An 18,539-nucleotide genomic window follows, 5' to 3' on the forward strand; every position below is an offset into this window, starting at 1 on the left:
GAGAAAGGAGATGGAGGAAAGCAAGTAGATGAAGAGGGGGGGTAGTAGACAGGAGAGAGGAAGAAGAAAGAGGGAGATACTAGGAAGGGAAGGGGAGGAAAGATGGAAGGAGAGGAAGGCAGAGGAAAGAGGAAAAAGACGAAGGAGAATCAAGAAGACGGAGGAGGAGGAAGAAGGTGGAGGAGGGATCATGGTGGTCAACTGTGTTGCCCACAACCTCATCCACTTCAGCATGTTGTCCGCTTTGTTGCCAGTTTTGTCATCCACTGTATGTCATCCACGATGTCGTCCACTATGTCGTCCACCGTGTCCTGCTTTGTGATCCACTGTTTTCCCCGATGTCCCACACTGTTATTATTCCCAACTATACAATCCACCATGTTGCCCACTATGTTGCTTTGTTGACTTTGGATGCCATTTCCTATCACTCACCATGTTGTCCACTGTGTTGTCAACCAAGTCATCCATTACGTCACCCCCTGATGTTATCGACTATGGAACACTGACACAAACACACTATGGATTTCATTGATCTATGGTTAGAGCAAGAACACGTTTGATTGTTTGTAGCTGAAATGTGTGATGCCATTTTTTTTCTTTTGTGCATGGATGTGCACTCCTCCCCCAAAGAGGACATTTGTAATAGGCAACTGCATCCAGTTCACTGAGGAGGAACAGGAGACGGGGAGAGTAGACAGAGGCGAGAAGGAGGTGTGTATGTGTGTGCGTGCGTGTGTGCGTGTGTGTTGGTGGAAGACAGATTGTGTCAGGTAATGAGATAGAAAAAGGAAGTGAGGATTTGTGCTCCGCTCAGACAGACATTACCTCATCCTCTGCTGCAGTGCTGTGATGTCGCCGACTTTGTCTCACATTATGTCACCCGCTAGGTTACCCACTACACTATGTCCCCTGTGATACAATAGTCTGAGCTCCCTATGTTGCCCATGGCAACCCGTGAAGACGCCCGCTATGTCTCCCATTATGCCGCCCACTATGTCCACTATGTATGGTCACTGTCAGCTTCCACATAGTAGTCCACGCTGGACCCCAGGAGGGGGCAGCAGAGGCCTTCTATGACTTTTGACATATGGTCAAAATAGATCTCATTAATTACAGTACTGTATATGGAATGTTCATGAAATTTCATTTCATTTATCACGTAATCATTGTAACGGAACGGTCGAATCTGCGGCTCAACAATTGGTCTGGGAAACTGAATCAATTCAATAAAAACGCGTCACTCGCTGCTGACATCATCACATGCTTGAGACTTCGCCAATGACGTCATCACATGACGAGTCCAATCGTCATCTTGCGTCATATAGTCACGTGAGAAAAGCCCCATTAACGGAGTTCGCCTCGTTGCGTCTGCGCATGCGAGCGAGAGAGCGAGAAAGAGAGAGAGAGAGAGAGAGAGAGAGAGAGAGAGAGAGAGCGAGACAGAGAGAGAGAGAGAGAGAGAGACTTCCTTGCCACACGTCTGGTTAGTTGAGTCGCCGGTCACACGGCGGAAAACACGGATGAAATGGTACCGAGCCCGAACAGTTAAATGATAGATAGATAGATAGATAGATAGATAGATAGATAGATAGATAGATAGATAGATAGATAGATAGATAGATAGATAGATAGATAGATAGATAGACGGATAGACAGATAGATAGCTCAATAGATAGGTACATAGATAGTGATGAGATTTTAAATGTTCCAACTTTTCATGGGCGTCCTGAACGCAACGGCCGCCAATGTCTCATGCGCGTGTGGATGCGCGCGCCTCAGCTCCGTGCACGTCATGGACGTCAGTGAGTACTGTACACGATTATGATTATTATTGTGATGAATGCGATCATTGTGGATCTCTTGAAGCTGTCGGTGTGTGTGGGAAAGTTACGAGTGTCAACTTGAGACGTCACGATATGCGTCCAAAAGTGGATTTAGTTCTACTTTTTGTTGCTCGGAGATGTAAACTTTAACGTTGCGTGTTCTCGCGAGATTTCTTTGAACGTCAAACGTTCTACTAGCTGGGTGGAAAACGAAATGGGAGTGGAAAAAAAGCGGGTGCTACGGTAAGACTGTGTCATTTTTGTGGCTTCGTCATCCGGAAGCAGACGTCTAGCCGGGAAGCGCGTGTGTGTGTGTGTGTGTGCGTGCGTGCGTGCGTGCGCGCGCGTGGGCGTGTGTGTGTGCGCGAGAGAGGTCATCATGGCTCGCCTGAATGCTGTTCTCTTGCATTTTATTCACATGACATTGGTGTTGTCCGTATGACAACACGCTGGGATGGTTTTGACTTATTTAGGCGAGTGTCCCAACACTTGAGTCCAAACTCCAACCCCCCAGGCCCCAAAAAATTCTTCACTTTGAATCCACTGTCTTCAACTCTGTGCCCATCACCTATTCAAGATCCCATGATGTCATCTGCTAGCTCTCCCATTGTCTCCAACTACATCACAATTTACAGTTTGTCATGCACTACATCTCCCACGATTTTTTTTCCACTATGTTTCCAACTTGATCTCACTCCTACGGCACTATGCTTCTCCACCTTTTCACTTGTTTTAGGTGTCCCAAATACTTCCTCCGTCTTTGTCACATCCTCCTGATCTGGAAGTGACTGCTTCTAATTGCAGGCTACACACACACACACACAAACGCACACACACACGCACCTGTTCCGAGTGGATGACTTGCCCGTCAAAGAACATGACATCAGCATTACTCACAGGCTAGACGTGTGTGTGTGTGTGTGTGTGTGTGTGTGTGTGGGTGTGCGTGTGCGTGTGTGTGTGTGTGTGCGTGCGTGCGTTCATGTCTTGCTGTTCCTCAGATGGATGACATCACTTAGAGGGAGTGAGTGCTTTTGAAAATCAGCCCCCAAAGTCAGTTTGACTTGACAACACGAAATGCGAATGGCTCAGAGAGGAACCTTTGCCCGGTTCTTTTATGGGTAATGCTCGCTATCCTAATAGCAATTACCAGAAGTCCGCATATTCTCAGTTGAACTATTTAACGGATGGCGGACAGATCGATTCATGGCCGCGGGGCCTTTTTCCTGCCAGATTGCCGAGGAAGGTCGAATGTGTCCCAAATGCTTCCTATTCTTTCTACTCCTGGCTGGGTGACTCGCATGAGCGCATGTGACTAAAGGTGGAAAGGTCACAAGGGCCGCGCTCAGGTCGCCTATCTAGTCATGTGCGCCCCAAAAACGTCTCCCGGAGCCATGCTGGACGAGTGGCGCGCAGGACGTCTGCCACGTTGCTTTGAATTGGCCACCGCTGGCTCATTTTGCCAGAGGCCCTCTTGAAATGTTGCCCTTTCGTCATCATGGTTATGTCAAAAATGCGGCCGGTTTTGCCGAGCAACTTGAAATTTGGTAGGGAGGCACGGCACTTGGGACGGGAAATGCGGAAGCCCTGCCACGGTTTGGCTTGAGCCGCAGGCGCTTCTAATCAGGTGAACGAGCTCAGCTGATGAGAAGCACCTGTGGCTCAAGACGCACTGTGGCAGGGCTTCCCCATTTCTGCATTTGCCATCTCCAGTAGTCACAAGAAAAGTCTCAAGAAGACACCATGCTGGGAAACTGACAGGGAGTCTGCCCGCTTAGGCTCCTTTTGAACAGTTCCCAGCTAAATTTGAAGCACGTACAGTCCGCTGGCCGGACGAAGAACGCAAAGCAAGGAACTGACAATGAAGCTCCACTCGGTCAGACGTCGCGAAGAAGAAACACATCGAGCCCGAGCGACGATCGTCGCAGGCATGCAAAACGCGGCACCTCCCCAAAACATCCGCCTGCCTGCTATCACCCGAGCTCTCAGCCCTTTTTTGTTTGTCCGTCTAGACGCCGCCAAAGCGGTGCGTCTCGTCACATATGCAAATGAGGGGTGCAGGCCGCGTGTGTCATCTGCACGCACGGCGGCGGCGGCGGCGCTTAGCCGCAGACACGGCCGCTCTCCTTTGTTGTGTCCTTCTTTTAGTCTCGAGTCCCAACATGTGCGCGCGCATGCCGCCTCCTCCTTCAATTGGTGTGTGTGTGTGTGTGTAAATAACCTGCAGGTGTTTAATTGGCTCCCAAAATGACCCCAAACTTGTCCATCAATCCGACGCGGGAACATTAGCTTTGCGACGTTCCAGCGTTCGTTCACAACAAACATGACACACTTTGCAAATATTTGGTGTCTTGTTATTCAAATGTGCGCGTCTCAAAAGGATTTTGGGACAGAAGACGTAGACGCTGGTTGATTGGAAAGTTATTCAAATTCAAAAAGCTTTTCTTTTTTTCTTTTCCCACGGGGCGCATGTTTGCCTTTGTTTTTATTCCCAGTGGGTGTCCCAAAACTTCTGTGGCGACATCAGCACAAATGTGCCTTCTCCCGCTCGATCTTTAGTGCTCCTGCTATATTTTTGAAGCGGTTTTTTTTTTGGAACGTTTTTTTACAATACACTTTTCCCCCCTTATCATCAAAGTAATCTCTTGGGATTTTTTTTTTAATTGGTAGAGAGAAAAAGGATCTACAAAATGCGGCGTTCCGTCTTAGCTAAGCTAGTGGACTCAGTTTGGATAAAATGATCTAGTTTGAAGATTTTGCTGTGAAACGCTGATTCAATGAACTTAAGACCAAGATGGTTCAAATATCCCTCCTAGTTGAAATGTACAACGTTTGATTGTCTTTGGGTGTTTGGGTCCACCAATTGAGCAGATCCAAAAACGTCACTTTTGCCAAGTGCAAATGTTGAGTTGAAAGTACACGCGCAAGAAAACGAGAGGCTTGCTTCCCTTTGCTGTGCTTTCTGCTTCCTCGCAAATTCTCGTCTTCTTGTCACTGACACTTTTGTTTGGGTTTGTGCGCGCCTTTGTTTTGTCTTCACTCAAGGTTTGGCCACACGCGAGCGAGCGAGCGAGCGCCGCGCGCACGCGCACACGCACACACGTGCACGTGTGGATGATCTCCGTCTGTTTTCGGTTTCTCTGTATTCTTGTGATCAAGTCATTATTCTTGTAGGGCTCTTGTTCTTTTTCTGACATTCTTCTTATTTGTCAAATGACCTTAAAACAGACGTGAGCTTAATGCTAACACGCAATGGGAAACGCCACAGAAGGGCTAAGCGCCGTTAGCATTGTTATTCCCGCTGATACTTTAGCAGAAATGCAGCAGCGGCACATGCAAGCGCAACTTGTGGACTCTCTGATGGTTTTTATTAGTTCACTCACTGGCTGGACCTCCTTTTTTCCTTCTTTTTTTTTTGCCTTCGCTGGCACTGGTGTTTTCTCCCTCTCTCCCTCTCTCCCTCTCGCTACATACACGTACACACGCATGCGTGAACGCACGCGCACACACACACACACACACGAGTCATTTAAATTTGAAAGGGTGTGAAGTCAGACAGGGCAAGTCTGACAGGGTATGTGTGCGTGTGTGTGTAGTCTGGTTCCTTCTGGCTGGCATTCTAATAAGGCACACACACACACACACACGCACACACGGCCTGTGAGAGGCAGACAAGCAGCTGATCATAATGAGCTTTGATTTTCATATGTTTCAGACACTGTGTGTGTGTGGGTGTGTTTGAGGGGGTGGGGGTGCGCGTGTGTGTTCTGCCATTGACGGACATGCCAGAGTCATTTGTGTGTGCTTTGTTCCTTTAAAAATGTCTTCGAGCGTTATAAGCCCGCCGATTGTACCCATTAGCCCGTCTTTGGTATTTCCCATGCCGTGTGGTTGTTTACAAGTCCACAAAATGTAAGTCTCATTGTTGTATGTTTACTTTGACAGTAAAGGTCAAGTGGGAGTGTCAAAAAAAGAGTTTGAAGGCTCTTTTTGAAAAATGTTTTGCACTCAGCCCAACTGCTGCTTGTTGTGGAGTGTACAAGTTTTTGCCCGCTAACAATTATCCGAACGATGGCTTGTATCTCGGAAAAAAGAACAAAAAAACAGTCGGCTCACTTGTATGTCAAGGCATCGCCGGCTTGATATGCCGTTTTAGCTGTGCAGGCACGCGCGCGCACACACATCCGTGGGAGTTTTACGCAGCAAAGTTCCCACACTTGTTGGCCTCACTTTGACCATGCAGCACAAAGTCAATGTGTGTGTGTGTGTGTGTGTGTCCTCTATATAGCCTTTCTCATGGAAATTGGCAAGCAAATTGTGTGACCTACACACACACACACACTCAGCTGTCTGTGCTATTTGTAAGCGTCCAGACTGCCGAGTCACGGTGGGGCTGGTGGACGGGAGAGGGAGGGGCGTCTACTCCTCTTTTCTTCTGTCACTTTTTCCCCCCAGACACCATTCTTTCTTGCTTGCTTTTTGCTTTCTTTCTTTCTTTCTTTCTTTCTTTTCGAACAGCAAGACTTGCGAGTTTTACTGCAGTACCACTCCGTGCCACCATTTGCTGGGGCAGCACTGAGTGCATCGTAATTAAGAGCAAGAAGAAGAAGAGGCAGAGTAGGTGGCCTGCTCTGTTGCTGTTCGGCGTTGTGACTGTGTTAGCATCTTGGCTAATTTCTTTTCGCAATAAGCTATCGCAGCCAAAATGATATGATTTGGTGTTTGACATTGGTGCCTTGAGATCCGAGTCAAATTGGCTGCGTGACCATGCTCGCAACTCAAGTCAAATCCTGGCCTCCCATTGCAATGAATGCAAATGCAGCTAATGTGTTTGGCAGTTGGATGCGAGGCGCTGTAGGATGGATTGCGGCTGTTGTCGTTCGTGCCGGTCAGGGCAGCGAATGGATCGCAACTGGACCGCAGCACGCGACAGTGGGCGGTGGTCCACCGCAAATGTGGAGCACCGCGCCCACGGGCAGCACATTGATGACCCCGGATTTCAACGCGCCGTGGCTCTATCTCGTAAAATCCTTTGCTTGTTCAAACAAAAGTGCCGCACTGAGACGTGACACATTCTTCAAGGCTAGATATGAATGTTATTTATCTGTAAATATTGCTGATAGCACAAACTAAACAAATGCTTGCTTATCACCGGCACGTTTTTAACATTTTTTTTTATTTACCTACGTTGGATTGAAACGCTTCACCTGGACGGAATATCCGACTTTCATTGAACGCCGCCACATGCCTCATCCTTTTCCCAAGTTGAAAGTTGAGTTCCTCATTATACGACATGCACCCCCCCCACCCGACACTTTGCCCCCACTACCCATCTGTCTTTGCCAGACAGTCCCCTAACAACCCCCCCCATCAACAGTGCCCGCCTTTTGTTCGTAGCCTTTTGCAGCTAGAAAGTGGGTGGGTGGGGGGGGGCGATCGGGGGGGGGGGGGGGGGTCACGGTCAGCTGTTTGAGTTTTGTGTGGGAATGCGAGTGGGGAAAAAAGAGGCGACAAAGGTTGCGCACTCACAGTGACTGCGTGTCGGCCGGCCGGCGAGGACGCACACTCTGCCACCGCTTTTCTTTGTCGCTTTTATTATTTCTGGCTATTATTATTATTATTTATTTATTTGCCGTCTCAATTTTGAGCGCGGGAATATCGGCGTCCCGACGGAAGACGAGCGACGATGCATCCTTCGGCAGGGGCGCGCGACCATGACAAGTGTGTGCCGACACAACTGTGCGGTGAGTCAGGCTGCCGCGGCGCATCGGCCGCGATATCGCCGTACGGCCGTCGGTTCGGCTAACTTTTACTGGAGGAGAAACGGCTGCGGTTGGAAAAACCTGTCGTCTATTCAAAATGAAATGAGAGAAGCGATTATTACGAAGAAGAATATGGTAACAATTAGGGCTGCACAGTATATCGAAAACATATCGATATCAGCCCACGCAATATACATCGCAAAGACATGCAATAAGTTTGCTTTGGATTTCTATGCTTTTGTCTGAATTTGACCGGTCAGATGCAAACTTAAAGGCGCATCGCCATCCCAAAATTGAAAATGATCTCGGGGAATTACAAATATTTGGTGAACAGTAAATTGAGCTTGCTTATTTGGACGCATGAAAAAATGTCATTTCTTTCGGTACATGCTAACTATCGGGATATCGCTGTATTCAACACCCACCTTGCATACGGCATGTTTTTCAAATATCGTGCAGCCCTCGTAACAATGCTGCTGATATCACGATACCACAATGACGCAATCGATTGATATTGATGTACTGAGTCGAAAAAAATGTAACACAGAGGTTTAAATAACCTCAAAAATATTTTTCCGATATCCTCCCAATGATATCATAATTCGACAACGATTAACAAATTGTCAAAACATCAGAAAAAGGAAGTAACTGAGTTTTTAAAAAGTCTTCACGCGAGCTGATGTTTTTACGATAGCATATTGATTTCATCGCAACACGGCCATTGTGATGAGCGACATTTTGATGGAGACTTCAACGAACATGAGCTCCAATGTGGGATGATAGTGGTGCGTCAGATACTTTTGCAATTTTGGTCGTATCACAATCTCACATCGCAGCAATGACACGGAAGAGGAGGAAAAACTGAAATGTGGACATCAAATAATGGCATGTTCTTAACGATTGTATAAAACATGAAAATGGTCAAGTGACGTCCACACCCTGAATTGAAACGTGAAGGAAATTCATTCATTTGACATACTGTAGAAATATCAATAATGTGATATATATCGCCATTTGTTGCTAACAATTGTATCAAGAGGTGCCCCTGCGGTGAGAAATTGACAGATTGCACCAAAACAAGTTGATTGGTGCAAATGTTGCAAAGATTTCACATTACGTCGACGACGTGAGAATATCAAAAAGATACTCGGTTACGCTGAGCGTATCGCGATACAGTCGAAATGGCGCGTGTGCGTGTAAATGTGTGTGTGCTCACAGGACATTTACTGCATGCACTGTGTGTACTGTCTAGACATCTGTGTGTGTGTGTGTGACCTCTTAGTGCACCCTGCTCCAAAAAAGTGTGAGAAAAGCACTGTGTGTGCGTGTGCTGGGGGGGCGGCGGAGCATTTGGAGCAGACTGCTGCTAAACAAAGCCCGCCCTGTCTGTCTGCTCTGCAGCGTGTGTGCGCGCGCGCGTGTCCGGGCGTCTGACACACCAAACCGGCTGCATCTCATCATGACGGAGCAAATCATTTGCAGAGGTGCAAAGTACTACCAAATCGGGCCAAAATGTCTGCTTCAAAGTCAAATGGCAGACTGGCTGGGTCTTCTGGGACATTTTTTCTGGCTCTACTCGTGGCTGGCTGACAAGTTTGATCTTGCCAAGAGAAACCGTCTTCAGTGGCTGTGTTGTCCCAACATTATTTTAGCACCCCTGGAAACTAGTGATGGGCAAATGAAGCTTCAACTGTGTCGAATGAACCAGTTGTTGTATTTTGTGACTCCTCTAGATGGCACTGTTGATTTGAATAATGGGCTTTACGAAATGGCAAGTCAGTGTGCCTTCAGCCCAACGTTGACCAGAGAGTGTCATCGAGAGAAGTCAAAATAATACAGCAACTGGTTCACGAAGCACATTGGAAGCTTCATTTCCCCATCCCTACTGGAAACGGCAAACAAGACGCTAAATGACTGCTTCAAAGTCAAATGGCAGGCTTGCTGGGTCTTTTGGGACGTCGCTTCTTGAGACTTTTTTTCTGGGTCCACGTGTGGCAAATTGTCTTTGGGGGCAGGATTTTCACAAAATCAATCTGCTGCAGATATACAGGGGAAGCTTAATGCAGTTTTGATTGTCCCGTTTTTTTAAGAGTGCCGTGTGTGTGTGTGTGTGTGTGTGTGTGTGTGCGCGCGTGCGCGTGTGCGTGCGTGTGAGTGCGCGTGCGTGCGTGCGTGTGTAGCCCAGCTGGAGTTGGTTCAGATGGTGGTGATCGTGGTGGTGATGATGGTGATGGTGGTGGTGATCACGTGCGTGCTCAACCACTACCGACTGTCGGCGCGATCGCTGCTCTCCAGACAAGCGGCGGGGGCGGGGCCGCCGGGGGCGGGGCCGCGCCGACACCTCACCACGGTGAGTTGGGCGACTTCATCCTTTGCCTCGGAGAGCAGAATCACAAAAACAGTGCAAATGGGCGAAGCATCACTTGCGCGCATACAAAAACAAATAGAAAATAAAAAGAAAGCGCCGCCTGAGGGGAAGATTCAACATTTCAGATGTGATTGTCACAAAAATATTACAGATCACATCAAATGTATGTGTTGGAAAAACCCGTCGGAAAAAATACTTAAGGTTCCTGTAAAAATTCCGTTTCTGCGGCCAAAAAATACCGTTTGTTTTCTTGATCTTGCAAGATCACGACTTTACAACTTTACTCTTTTTTTGATTTGAACTTTTCATCCCCCAAAAAGTACATTTTACATTTTGCTTGGGGAATTTTTCTTTTCATGAAAAATTGTTTTATTGTCAAGAATACAACTTTATGATTTTTAAATAAAGGAAAGCAAAAAAAAATCTTGACAAATCTATTTTTATTGGCATAAGGTTACAACTTTTAATCCCCCCCAAATGATTGTTTTTGATGAAAAATCCAACTTTATTGTCATAAGATTTCAGTCTTTTTGATTACAGTTTTGAAAATAAAATCCTCCCAACAATCCATTCCAAAATCCAAGATGACAGCTTTTCAAACCCAAAGTTCCAACATTTATTTCTGGAAGTCATGCACGCACCATTTTCTCCTGGAAATTGTAACTTTGTTCTCATAAGATTGCCAACTTGTATCTTGAAACAAACAGTTTTGAAAATAAAATCCTCCCAAAAATCCATTCCAAAATCCAAGATGACAGCTTTTCAAACCCAAAGTTCCAACATTTATTTCTGGAAGTCATGCACGCACCATTTTCTCCTGGAAATTGTAACTTTGTTCTCATAAGATTGCCATCTTGAAACAATTACAATTTATTTTTGTCCTGTAAAATTGCAGCTTTCTTCAAAAGGTACAACTTGATTCTTATAAAAATGTTTGGCTTGGTATCATCTTGTAGTATGACAACTTTTATCTTTGAAGGGTTTTTTTTTCCTCTGAAAATGCTTATTTCTTTTTTTCCCGCCTTTTATTCGTATTTTCTTTTCAGTGTGCGTGGCCCTAATTTCAGTTTCTGCATATTGATAAAACTACGCGATAATGAATGCGAACTAAGATTGTGACTTTTGTCTTGCTTATTATTGTTGTGGTTGTTTATGTTTCCCCAAATTTTGCGCATGTGGTCATCAGGCAACGGGACTGTGGAGCTCGGAGGGTCCGAGTGGCGTCGGGACTGAGGTAATAGAGACTTCCTGCTTCCTGCTTCCTGCTATGACATCACAGTCACATGAACCCCCCCCCCCCCCCTTCTGCCTGGCAGCACGGATTCCAGCCCCCCCGCAGTTCAGAGCGTGGGGCGCCGTACCTGCCGCGGCGTTTCCCGCAGGGCTGTGCCCCTCCCGCCGCCGGTGCCGCCGCCCGCTTTCAGCCCACGTTCCCGTTCCTGCGCCACGACCTGATGATGGACCTGCCGCCCACCATCTCGCTGTCAGACGGCGAGGAGCCGCCGCCCTACCAGGGCCCGTGCACCCTACAGCTGCGGGACCCCGAGCAGCAGATGGAGCTGAACCGCGAGTCGGTGCGGCCGCCGCCAAACCGCACCGTCTTCGACTCTCGCCCCCTGGAGCCGCCCACGTCCTGCGTGCGCACCAGGTAACCCGTGACCGCCGTCCTGCCAACAAGTTGCTCAGCAGAAGGTTTGAAGAGCATTTTAGGTTAAGGCGATTGGTTTAGCTATGGCGGAGGTGAGGATTAACGGTTATGGTTAGGGGTGGGGGGCTCAAGATTAATGTTACCATTGTAAGGTTTAGGGTTATAGGGTTAGGATTACTATTATGGATGGAGTTAAACATAAGTGTTTGGGGCTTACTGGGTTGGGTTTAGGGATATCGTTTATGGAACTAAACCTTCACTTTGAACTGGAACCTTTCCTTGGGACTGGAATCATCTCCCAGGACTCGAACCTTCTCTTGGGACTAGCGCCTAGTCTCAAAACTCGATCCTTCTTTTGGGATTAGAACCATCACTCTGAACTTGATCTTTTTTTTTGGACTAGTACCTTCTATTTGTTGACTAGTACCTTCACTTGAGACAAGACCCATCTCTCAAGACTCTATCCCTCTAATGGGATTAGAACCTTCTCTCTGAACTACATCTTCTTTTGGGAGTAAAACCCTTTTGTGGGACTAGAGAAATCTCCCAGGAATAGAACCTTCACCTGGGATTAGACCCCTCTCTCAGGACTAGATCTTTCTCTTGGGATTAGGACACTTCACTTTGAACTTGATCTTTCTCTCTGGACTAGTACCTTTCCTTGGGAGCAGAATCTTCCCTTGGGACAAGTACCTTCTCTCGGGACTGGATCCTTACCTTGGGACTAGGAGCTTCTCTCAGGCCGGTACCTATCTCTTTGGTCTTTCTTTCTCTTTGATAATAGTCATCTCCCAAGACTATACTTTTCTCTTGGGACTAGAACCTTGTCTCAGGTTTAGATCCTTCTCTTGGGACTAGGACAATGTTTTAGAACTAGATCTTTCTCTTTGGACTAGACCCTTTCTTTGGCACTATTAGCATTAATGTTTGTGGGTGTCCCAGTTTGGGAGTTCAGGTCCAGAGTTTGTGTTTGTGTTATTATGGTTAGCTTTTATGGGTATGAGGTTCGGGGTAGAACCTTCTTTTGCGTCTAGAGCCTTTTAGTGGGACTAAAACCTTACCTTGGGACAAGAACCTTCCTTGAGGCTAGAGTCTTCTCCCAGGTCAAAATGTTCTTTTACTTTCGCTAGGGTTTGAGAAGTTTGGATCCAGGTTGTGAATGAGTGATAGTACTGTTAGCTTTTAGGGTGATTAGGTTAGGAGACTTGCTTTAAGATTAGGGTTAAGGTTTGCGGTTGCGTGATTAGGGTTGGCGCAATGTAAAAGTTAATGGTTCTGTTTATTATAGGGTTTAGTGTTACGGGGAGTGGTTGGTTGGTATGGCTGGTTATGGTTTTGTGTGGGTTCAGGGTTAACGTTTAGAATTGAGGTTAAGGGTTGGGGTTAGGGCCATTCACGCTTCTCGCGTGAACAGCAGGTTTTGTGAGGATCTTTCTCTGGATCCAAAGTGATTGAGCCCTGGTTGGTGTCTGATGTCACTCACTTGTGCTCTCTTAATACGAGGCGTTTTCCCCACAGCCTCCAGGCAACCCGGCAGCACAAACAGGAAGGGGCGCCCCCTACCTACAGTGAGGTGGTAGGACACCTCTACCCCCCGCCGCCGGATCTAGACAGCCGGACCGTCAGGAATGCAAAAGAGAAATCGTAAGACTCCATGAAAGCTAGCGAGCTAGCTACGACTGGTCAGTAACTCGTGACGACCAACCTGCGCTCTGATCGGTTGGGAATAAGAGATTGTTTGCACCGCACCGCACCGCACCGCCGGGGACGTCATTTCCTGTTGCACAGAATGCTACTTCCTGTCGAAGGCTCGTTACATATTTACTTGTTTGTTGGTCTTCTTCGAGCTACTTCTTCTTCATTTGTTTTTTCCGTTCAGCCACTTGAATTTAGTTGTCTGCTTGTGTCATGATGCAATGAGTGACTCGAACAAGGCACAGACAAACGAGCGCAGGTGAAACTCTGCTCCGTCTTGCTGACACTGAGTATTTCCGAGCGCCCGGGGCACAATTTCAGGAAGTCCACTTCCCTTCTTGGAAGGTTGAGGACATTCCAAACCAACGGGAGGATATTCCCTTCAAAGGAAGCTCACGGACAAAAACGTGTTTTTCCGTCGTTATATAAGCGGCTGCAAATGATCTCTTCTGGTTGCATTCATTGGAGCCTAGCGTAGCGTTTATTGCTCGGACCATCCTAGCACGTACTCGACTCCAGCCGGGCCATCGCAACACTGCGGCATCCTAGCGCACGGATGGCTCAGTTGTTCTTTGCCTCCCCTTCATCTTTTACGAACTTAGCATGTGCTAAGAGCTCTGCCTTAATGTTCTCCACCGGACCGAGGAGTCGACGCCAACCGATTAGCTGGTGAGATTCTTTCAAGACGATTTCTCCGGGAACTTTGCACAAGAAAACTCCAAAACGTCCGTGATGAGCGACATCATTTCTAATCAGTAAAAGATGATTTTTTTTTGTTTGTTTGTTTGTTTTGATTTTGCCAGAGAGAAAAAAAGACTGTTGACATCCTGTCTGCTTCCCGCTTGCCTAACAAGTGGGAAAGGTTTTATTTTATTTATATGAAAAGAATTGCACTATTTTTTGTTGTTGTATGGTCGAGAGGCTTTTTTTGTAAAAGGAGCTCTGCCCATTGGACTCACACTTTTTTTCAAATTCTGTTTTAAAAGACCCAATTTCCACCACACACACACCACTGGACCCGTCGACACACAAATCACATCACACCGTTTGGGCTCATTTTGTAAAATTTGCAATCACGGAGGCCCATTATCCTCCCCTCCCACTGGCCCACCTCAAAAGCAGCTGGGACCCGTAGCACAGTTTGCCAATCACAAACGTTAATCATCAGTCCATACACACTCATTCTTGTCTTTGCCACATAGTGGGACAGCCAGCAAGCATGTGCAATGTGAGAGCTAAACACACATGCACACACTTTTATTCTTGTTTCGATCCTGTTGTGCAAACCATTGGCTGAGGATACGCACACACACACGCACGCTCACCCTAGTATTAGTCCTACAAACAAACGTACATATGCAGACTTTTTGAGGCAAGCGCACAAACACACACACACACACACTGATTGTGACACACTCATTCTTGTCTTAATGACAATGTGGGGTGACATGCAGACTCTCCAATGTGGGATGTGGCACACACACACACACACGCACGCCCGCTTTCATACACAGTATATACTGTATATATAGATAGTGCTTGTTGTTTTGGTGTGAGCACTTTACTGCGTCAGACAAAAGAAAAATAACCAAACCAATCAGCCAAGTCAGCCAGCGTCGGCATCCAATCAGACAACAATGAACAAACATCCAATCCCCCGTCTTTTTCGTCATGCGTCAGCGCGTGACCGGTCGCCGCAGAGCGGACACATAGAAGTGTTAACAAATGACACGAGTGTCAGCGGCGACCTGTCGACAAAAGCCTCGCAAAAAGGCACCGCAGACCCAACAAATCCAGCACCCACCAGGGTCCGGTCTTTATGCAACAGCGCCTTCCGCAGGGAAACAGCTGCACTTCAAGCGCTAATGTTAGCATGGTCGCTAAAGTTAGCTTGGTCGTGGTGCGGTCGTCACGCCTGGGGGGTCGCGGCGGGTAAGACAAGACCGGACGGGTTCTGATCAGGGAATCTGCCGTGCCGATGACGTTGATTTCTTTTTTTTTTTCTTTCTTTTTTTTTTTTGGCGCTGGCTAGAGATTGGTGGAGGAGATGGAGGGGGCGGGGATATTTGAGAGGCTCAAACACGTGAATCTCATTTACGGTCATGTTAAGTGTGGACAGGCAGCAATTTTTGAACCACTCTAGATTGAAGGGGTGTGCATGTGTGTGTGTGTTCGTTCTTGTCCTTCTATCTTCCTGTGACTCATTGAGGGGACATTTTGAGAAGCATGCGCAAGCACACACACACACTTATCCTTGTTTTTGTCATATTGTGGGGATACCCTATTGCCCATGTAACCCCACACGCGCACACACAAATACACTGGTACTTGTTTTTCCTCACATTGTGATGCCACATGTTTAAAGTCAGAACATTGCTCGTCTGACTTTTGTGTGTGTGTGTCCTGGGAAGTGCTGCTGCTGTCTAGACTGTAAACCAAACACACTGAGCAGACTAAACAAACTCAGCACACGCGCGCACACACCTGGTCGGCCTCTAATGTTGCCCTTCCTCCCCCTCCCTTCCCTGCTTCACTTTCTGCTTGCGCAAGCACTTCCCGCTTCCCCCGTCCAATGACAGAGCTCCTTGCGCGGTCTCCCTGGCGACGCGTTTTGTTTGAGACCAGAACGGCCATTTGTGGCTGTCAATCATCCTGGGACACGCCTCCCTCACGGCCTCAAAGATGATGCGATAATGACTGACACATGATGATGATGATGATGATGATGAGGAGGAGGAGGAGGAGGAGGAGGAGGAGGAGGAGGAGGAGGATTTTTTGGTAGTGAGAGTGTTGCAATACATCCACTGTTTGCCTTCTTTCGTGCTAGTTTATCTTAGCATTGTTGTTGTTGTAGTTTGTAATGCTTGGCTCCGCACACATTTCCGCGTCATTCCGTCCGTTTTTTTTTTGTGTCCAATCATCCCCGAGTGTGAAACTTTTGTCAAAGTGTCTTTGCGCTAATCACGGCGTCTACACGCATGTGCCTTCTGATCGTATTTCGCATGTTTTTAACGCATCAGATTGCCTCCCCCCAAAAAAGGAAGATTAATCATAAGTTTGTCAAGTGGTGATGCTGCGTTTGCAGACGGCTGGGAATTTGGAAAACTCCTACTTTGAGCTCAAAGCATTAAAAAATAAACATGGTGAGGACATATTGAAAATTTTGATGCAATACACAAGAGTGAAACTGCCAAAGTGGAACGCCATCCGTTTTGTGACGTTGTTCTCTGAAAAAGCTAGCTGGAATTCAATCGAAAAGTTGAAACACTTGAATCAAAGTAAAATAAAGTCAAACTACTCACCATTTGTTATTTGTAGTTCAGTATCATTCTTAGCTGAATTGAATGTGGCCAACAAATGAGAAGATAAGCACTGTACAGTACTCTGAAAGTCAAATGAAGTGCAATGACTCACCTTCTCGAAATGTCTCACAGACACAAACTCTACCCCCCAAAAAAAGCAGAGAGAAATGAAAACACACACATTAAGCATCTCGCATTGAGTTTGACATTGGACGTTTGGCTGTCAATAAAGTTGGAGCCAACGAAATGTGCTCAAATGTGTTGTGGAAGGGCAACTTTTGACTCCCTGGCACTTTCCCCCTGCAAGTTTCCCTTTTCCCAGTTCTCACAAACGCAGCATCTGCCTTGTGCTGAAAGGCTGCACGATGGCAAACGTCAAACATGTGACATGGATTCAAATGTCTTCCCCTGTTTCTACTTTTCCTCGGAGCTTCCGGAAACCTTTTGGGAAAGTCCAGCACAATCTAGTCCCCTTTGCTGCCTTGTGGAAAAAGAGCTCTTTTGTTTTGACATGGAAGAGTCCTGCAGCTCTTTTTGGTTGCTTTCTTTGTTTGTTTGTTGTAGGGCCCGACCGTAATTGATCCATTTTTTTGCCGAATAAATTTGGCCTAATAAAATTAAGATCTCATTTGAAAGAATATGATGAATACATTAGTTTTTTGTTTCTTTTATGCTTTCAACAATAATTTCCTGGCAGAACATTTGACTGTTTTGTTTAACTTGACAACTGAGAGAAAAAATGGCAAAAATTGGCTAATTTCTTTGCTTGTTTTTCTTTTTTTTGGGGGGGGGGGGGGGGGGCTGTGGTAATGTTTTAAAGTCATTATATTTGATTTCCCTTGTAAAGTACATTTAAAAAAAAAAATTGCAAACTATCGTGCAATTTTGCAAGCGCTAATCTCGGCCAACGAAATGGTCGGTCGGGCCCCAGCGTGTTTGTTGTGCAACATTCCCGAGGCACAATTTGACGCATGTTCCATTTTGCATTCGGTGTGTACTCGTGTGATGTTTGCGTCAACGTTGTCGCCAAGAAAAAGAAAACGCTGCCCAACTGTCGTTGTTGTAGTTTGACGGTTGGAATCATTTCAATTTGCTATCTTGTCAAAATAAATTTCTTTTGTACAAACTCTGGGGTGCTTTTTGCCTTTTCTTTTTTTTTTTCACGTAAGCCTTACATACAATGCATCAAATTGGACTCGTTTGACATTTGACAGCAATGGAAAACTTATGTTGTAATGTGTTTTGTTTTTTTTTTGAATTAGAAAAATAGTACTATATTTTACTTTTTAAAAAATCCAATAACAACATAATGAAATACAACTACAAAGAATGAACCCGTTTTTTTTGTCACACTTCCCCCCTCACTTTTGCCGCTTCTGTTGCGCCAGCCGAGCTTGGCCGCCTTGGGGCGGCGTCGTTTTCATTTCATCAATTTACACACTGTTCGTAGTGACGTCCCAACTCGTCTCTCATGTTATCAGTTCGGCACTAATATTACTCCTTCTCTGCTTTGTCTACTGTTTTCTACATGTGCTGCTGCCCCATTTGTGTTCAATCTGTTGTTTAAAGCACAAAGTGACACCCCAAAAAGTGTTTATTTATTTATTTCATTTGGTTAAGTCAAGCAGATACGTTCATGTGTATGCATGCATGGCACCGCACTGCCCTCTAGGAGGCCACAGCAGCAATTGATCTATATTGTTTGTGTTTTTTAATTGCTGTTGTTTGAATATACCGCTACTATGATTTGACTTGTTACTAATTGTCTCCGGTTGTTCTTTCAAATCATATCTAAAGTTGAGTTTTGGTAGTTAAATCAATGCAAAGATTTGAAATAATGACTAATTGCGATTATTGATCATGATTTCAAGATCAATGGAAACATTTCTGAAAATTGCCACAATGTCAAGTGAACGGTCAGCATGGGATGCTTCTTTCGTT

At 46.2% G+C, this 18,539-nt stretch overlaps 1 protein-coding gene across 5 annotated transcripts; it reads left to right on the forward strand.

Annotated features, from left to right (window-relative positions):
- Positions 1–1,452: 1,452 nt before the first annotated feature.
- pmepa1 (prostate transmembrane protein, androgen induced 1) lies at positions 1,453–17,368 on the forward strand. Of its 5 annotated transcripts, none has more exons than XM_086041195.1 (5): positions 1,453–1,802; positions 9,676–9,935; positions 11,140–11,187; positions 11,270–11,601; positions 13,120–17,368. In XM_086041195.1, exons 1-5 carry the CDS (start codon positions 1,703–1,705, stop codon positions 13,247–13,249), a joined length of 870 nt encoding a protein of 289 aa, XP_085897321.1. In that variant the 5' UTR covers positions 1,453–1,702; the 3' UTR covers positions 13,250–17,368. The 5 variants fall into 5 exon arrangements, with proteins under 5 accessions (XP_085897321.1, XP_085897324.1, XP_085897322.1 ...); XM_086041198.1 differs by having other exon boundaries at positions 9,771–9,935; XM_086041196.1 differs by having other exon boundaries at positions 1,454–1,802; positions 9,766–9,935.
- The last annotated feature ends 1,171 nt before the right edge of the window (positions 17,369–18,539 follow it).

Source organism: Filicampus tigris, chromosome 9 (assembly GCF_054856515.1).
Source record: "Filicampus tigris isolate MCC_2025a chromosome 9, RoL_Ftig_1.0, whole genome shotgun sequence".
NCBI classification, from domain to species: domain Eukaryota; kingdom Metazoa; phylum Chordata; class Actinopteri; order Syngnathiformes; family Syngnathidae; genus Filicampus; species Filicampus tigris.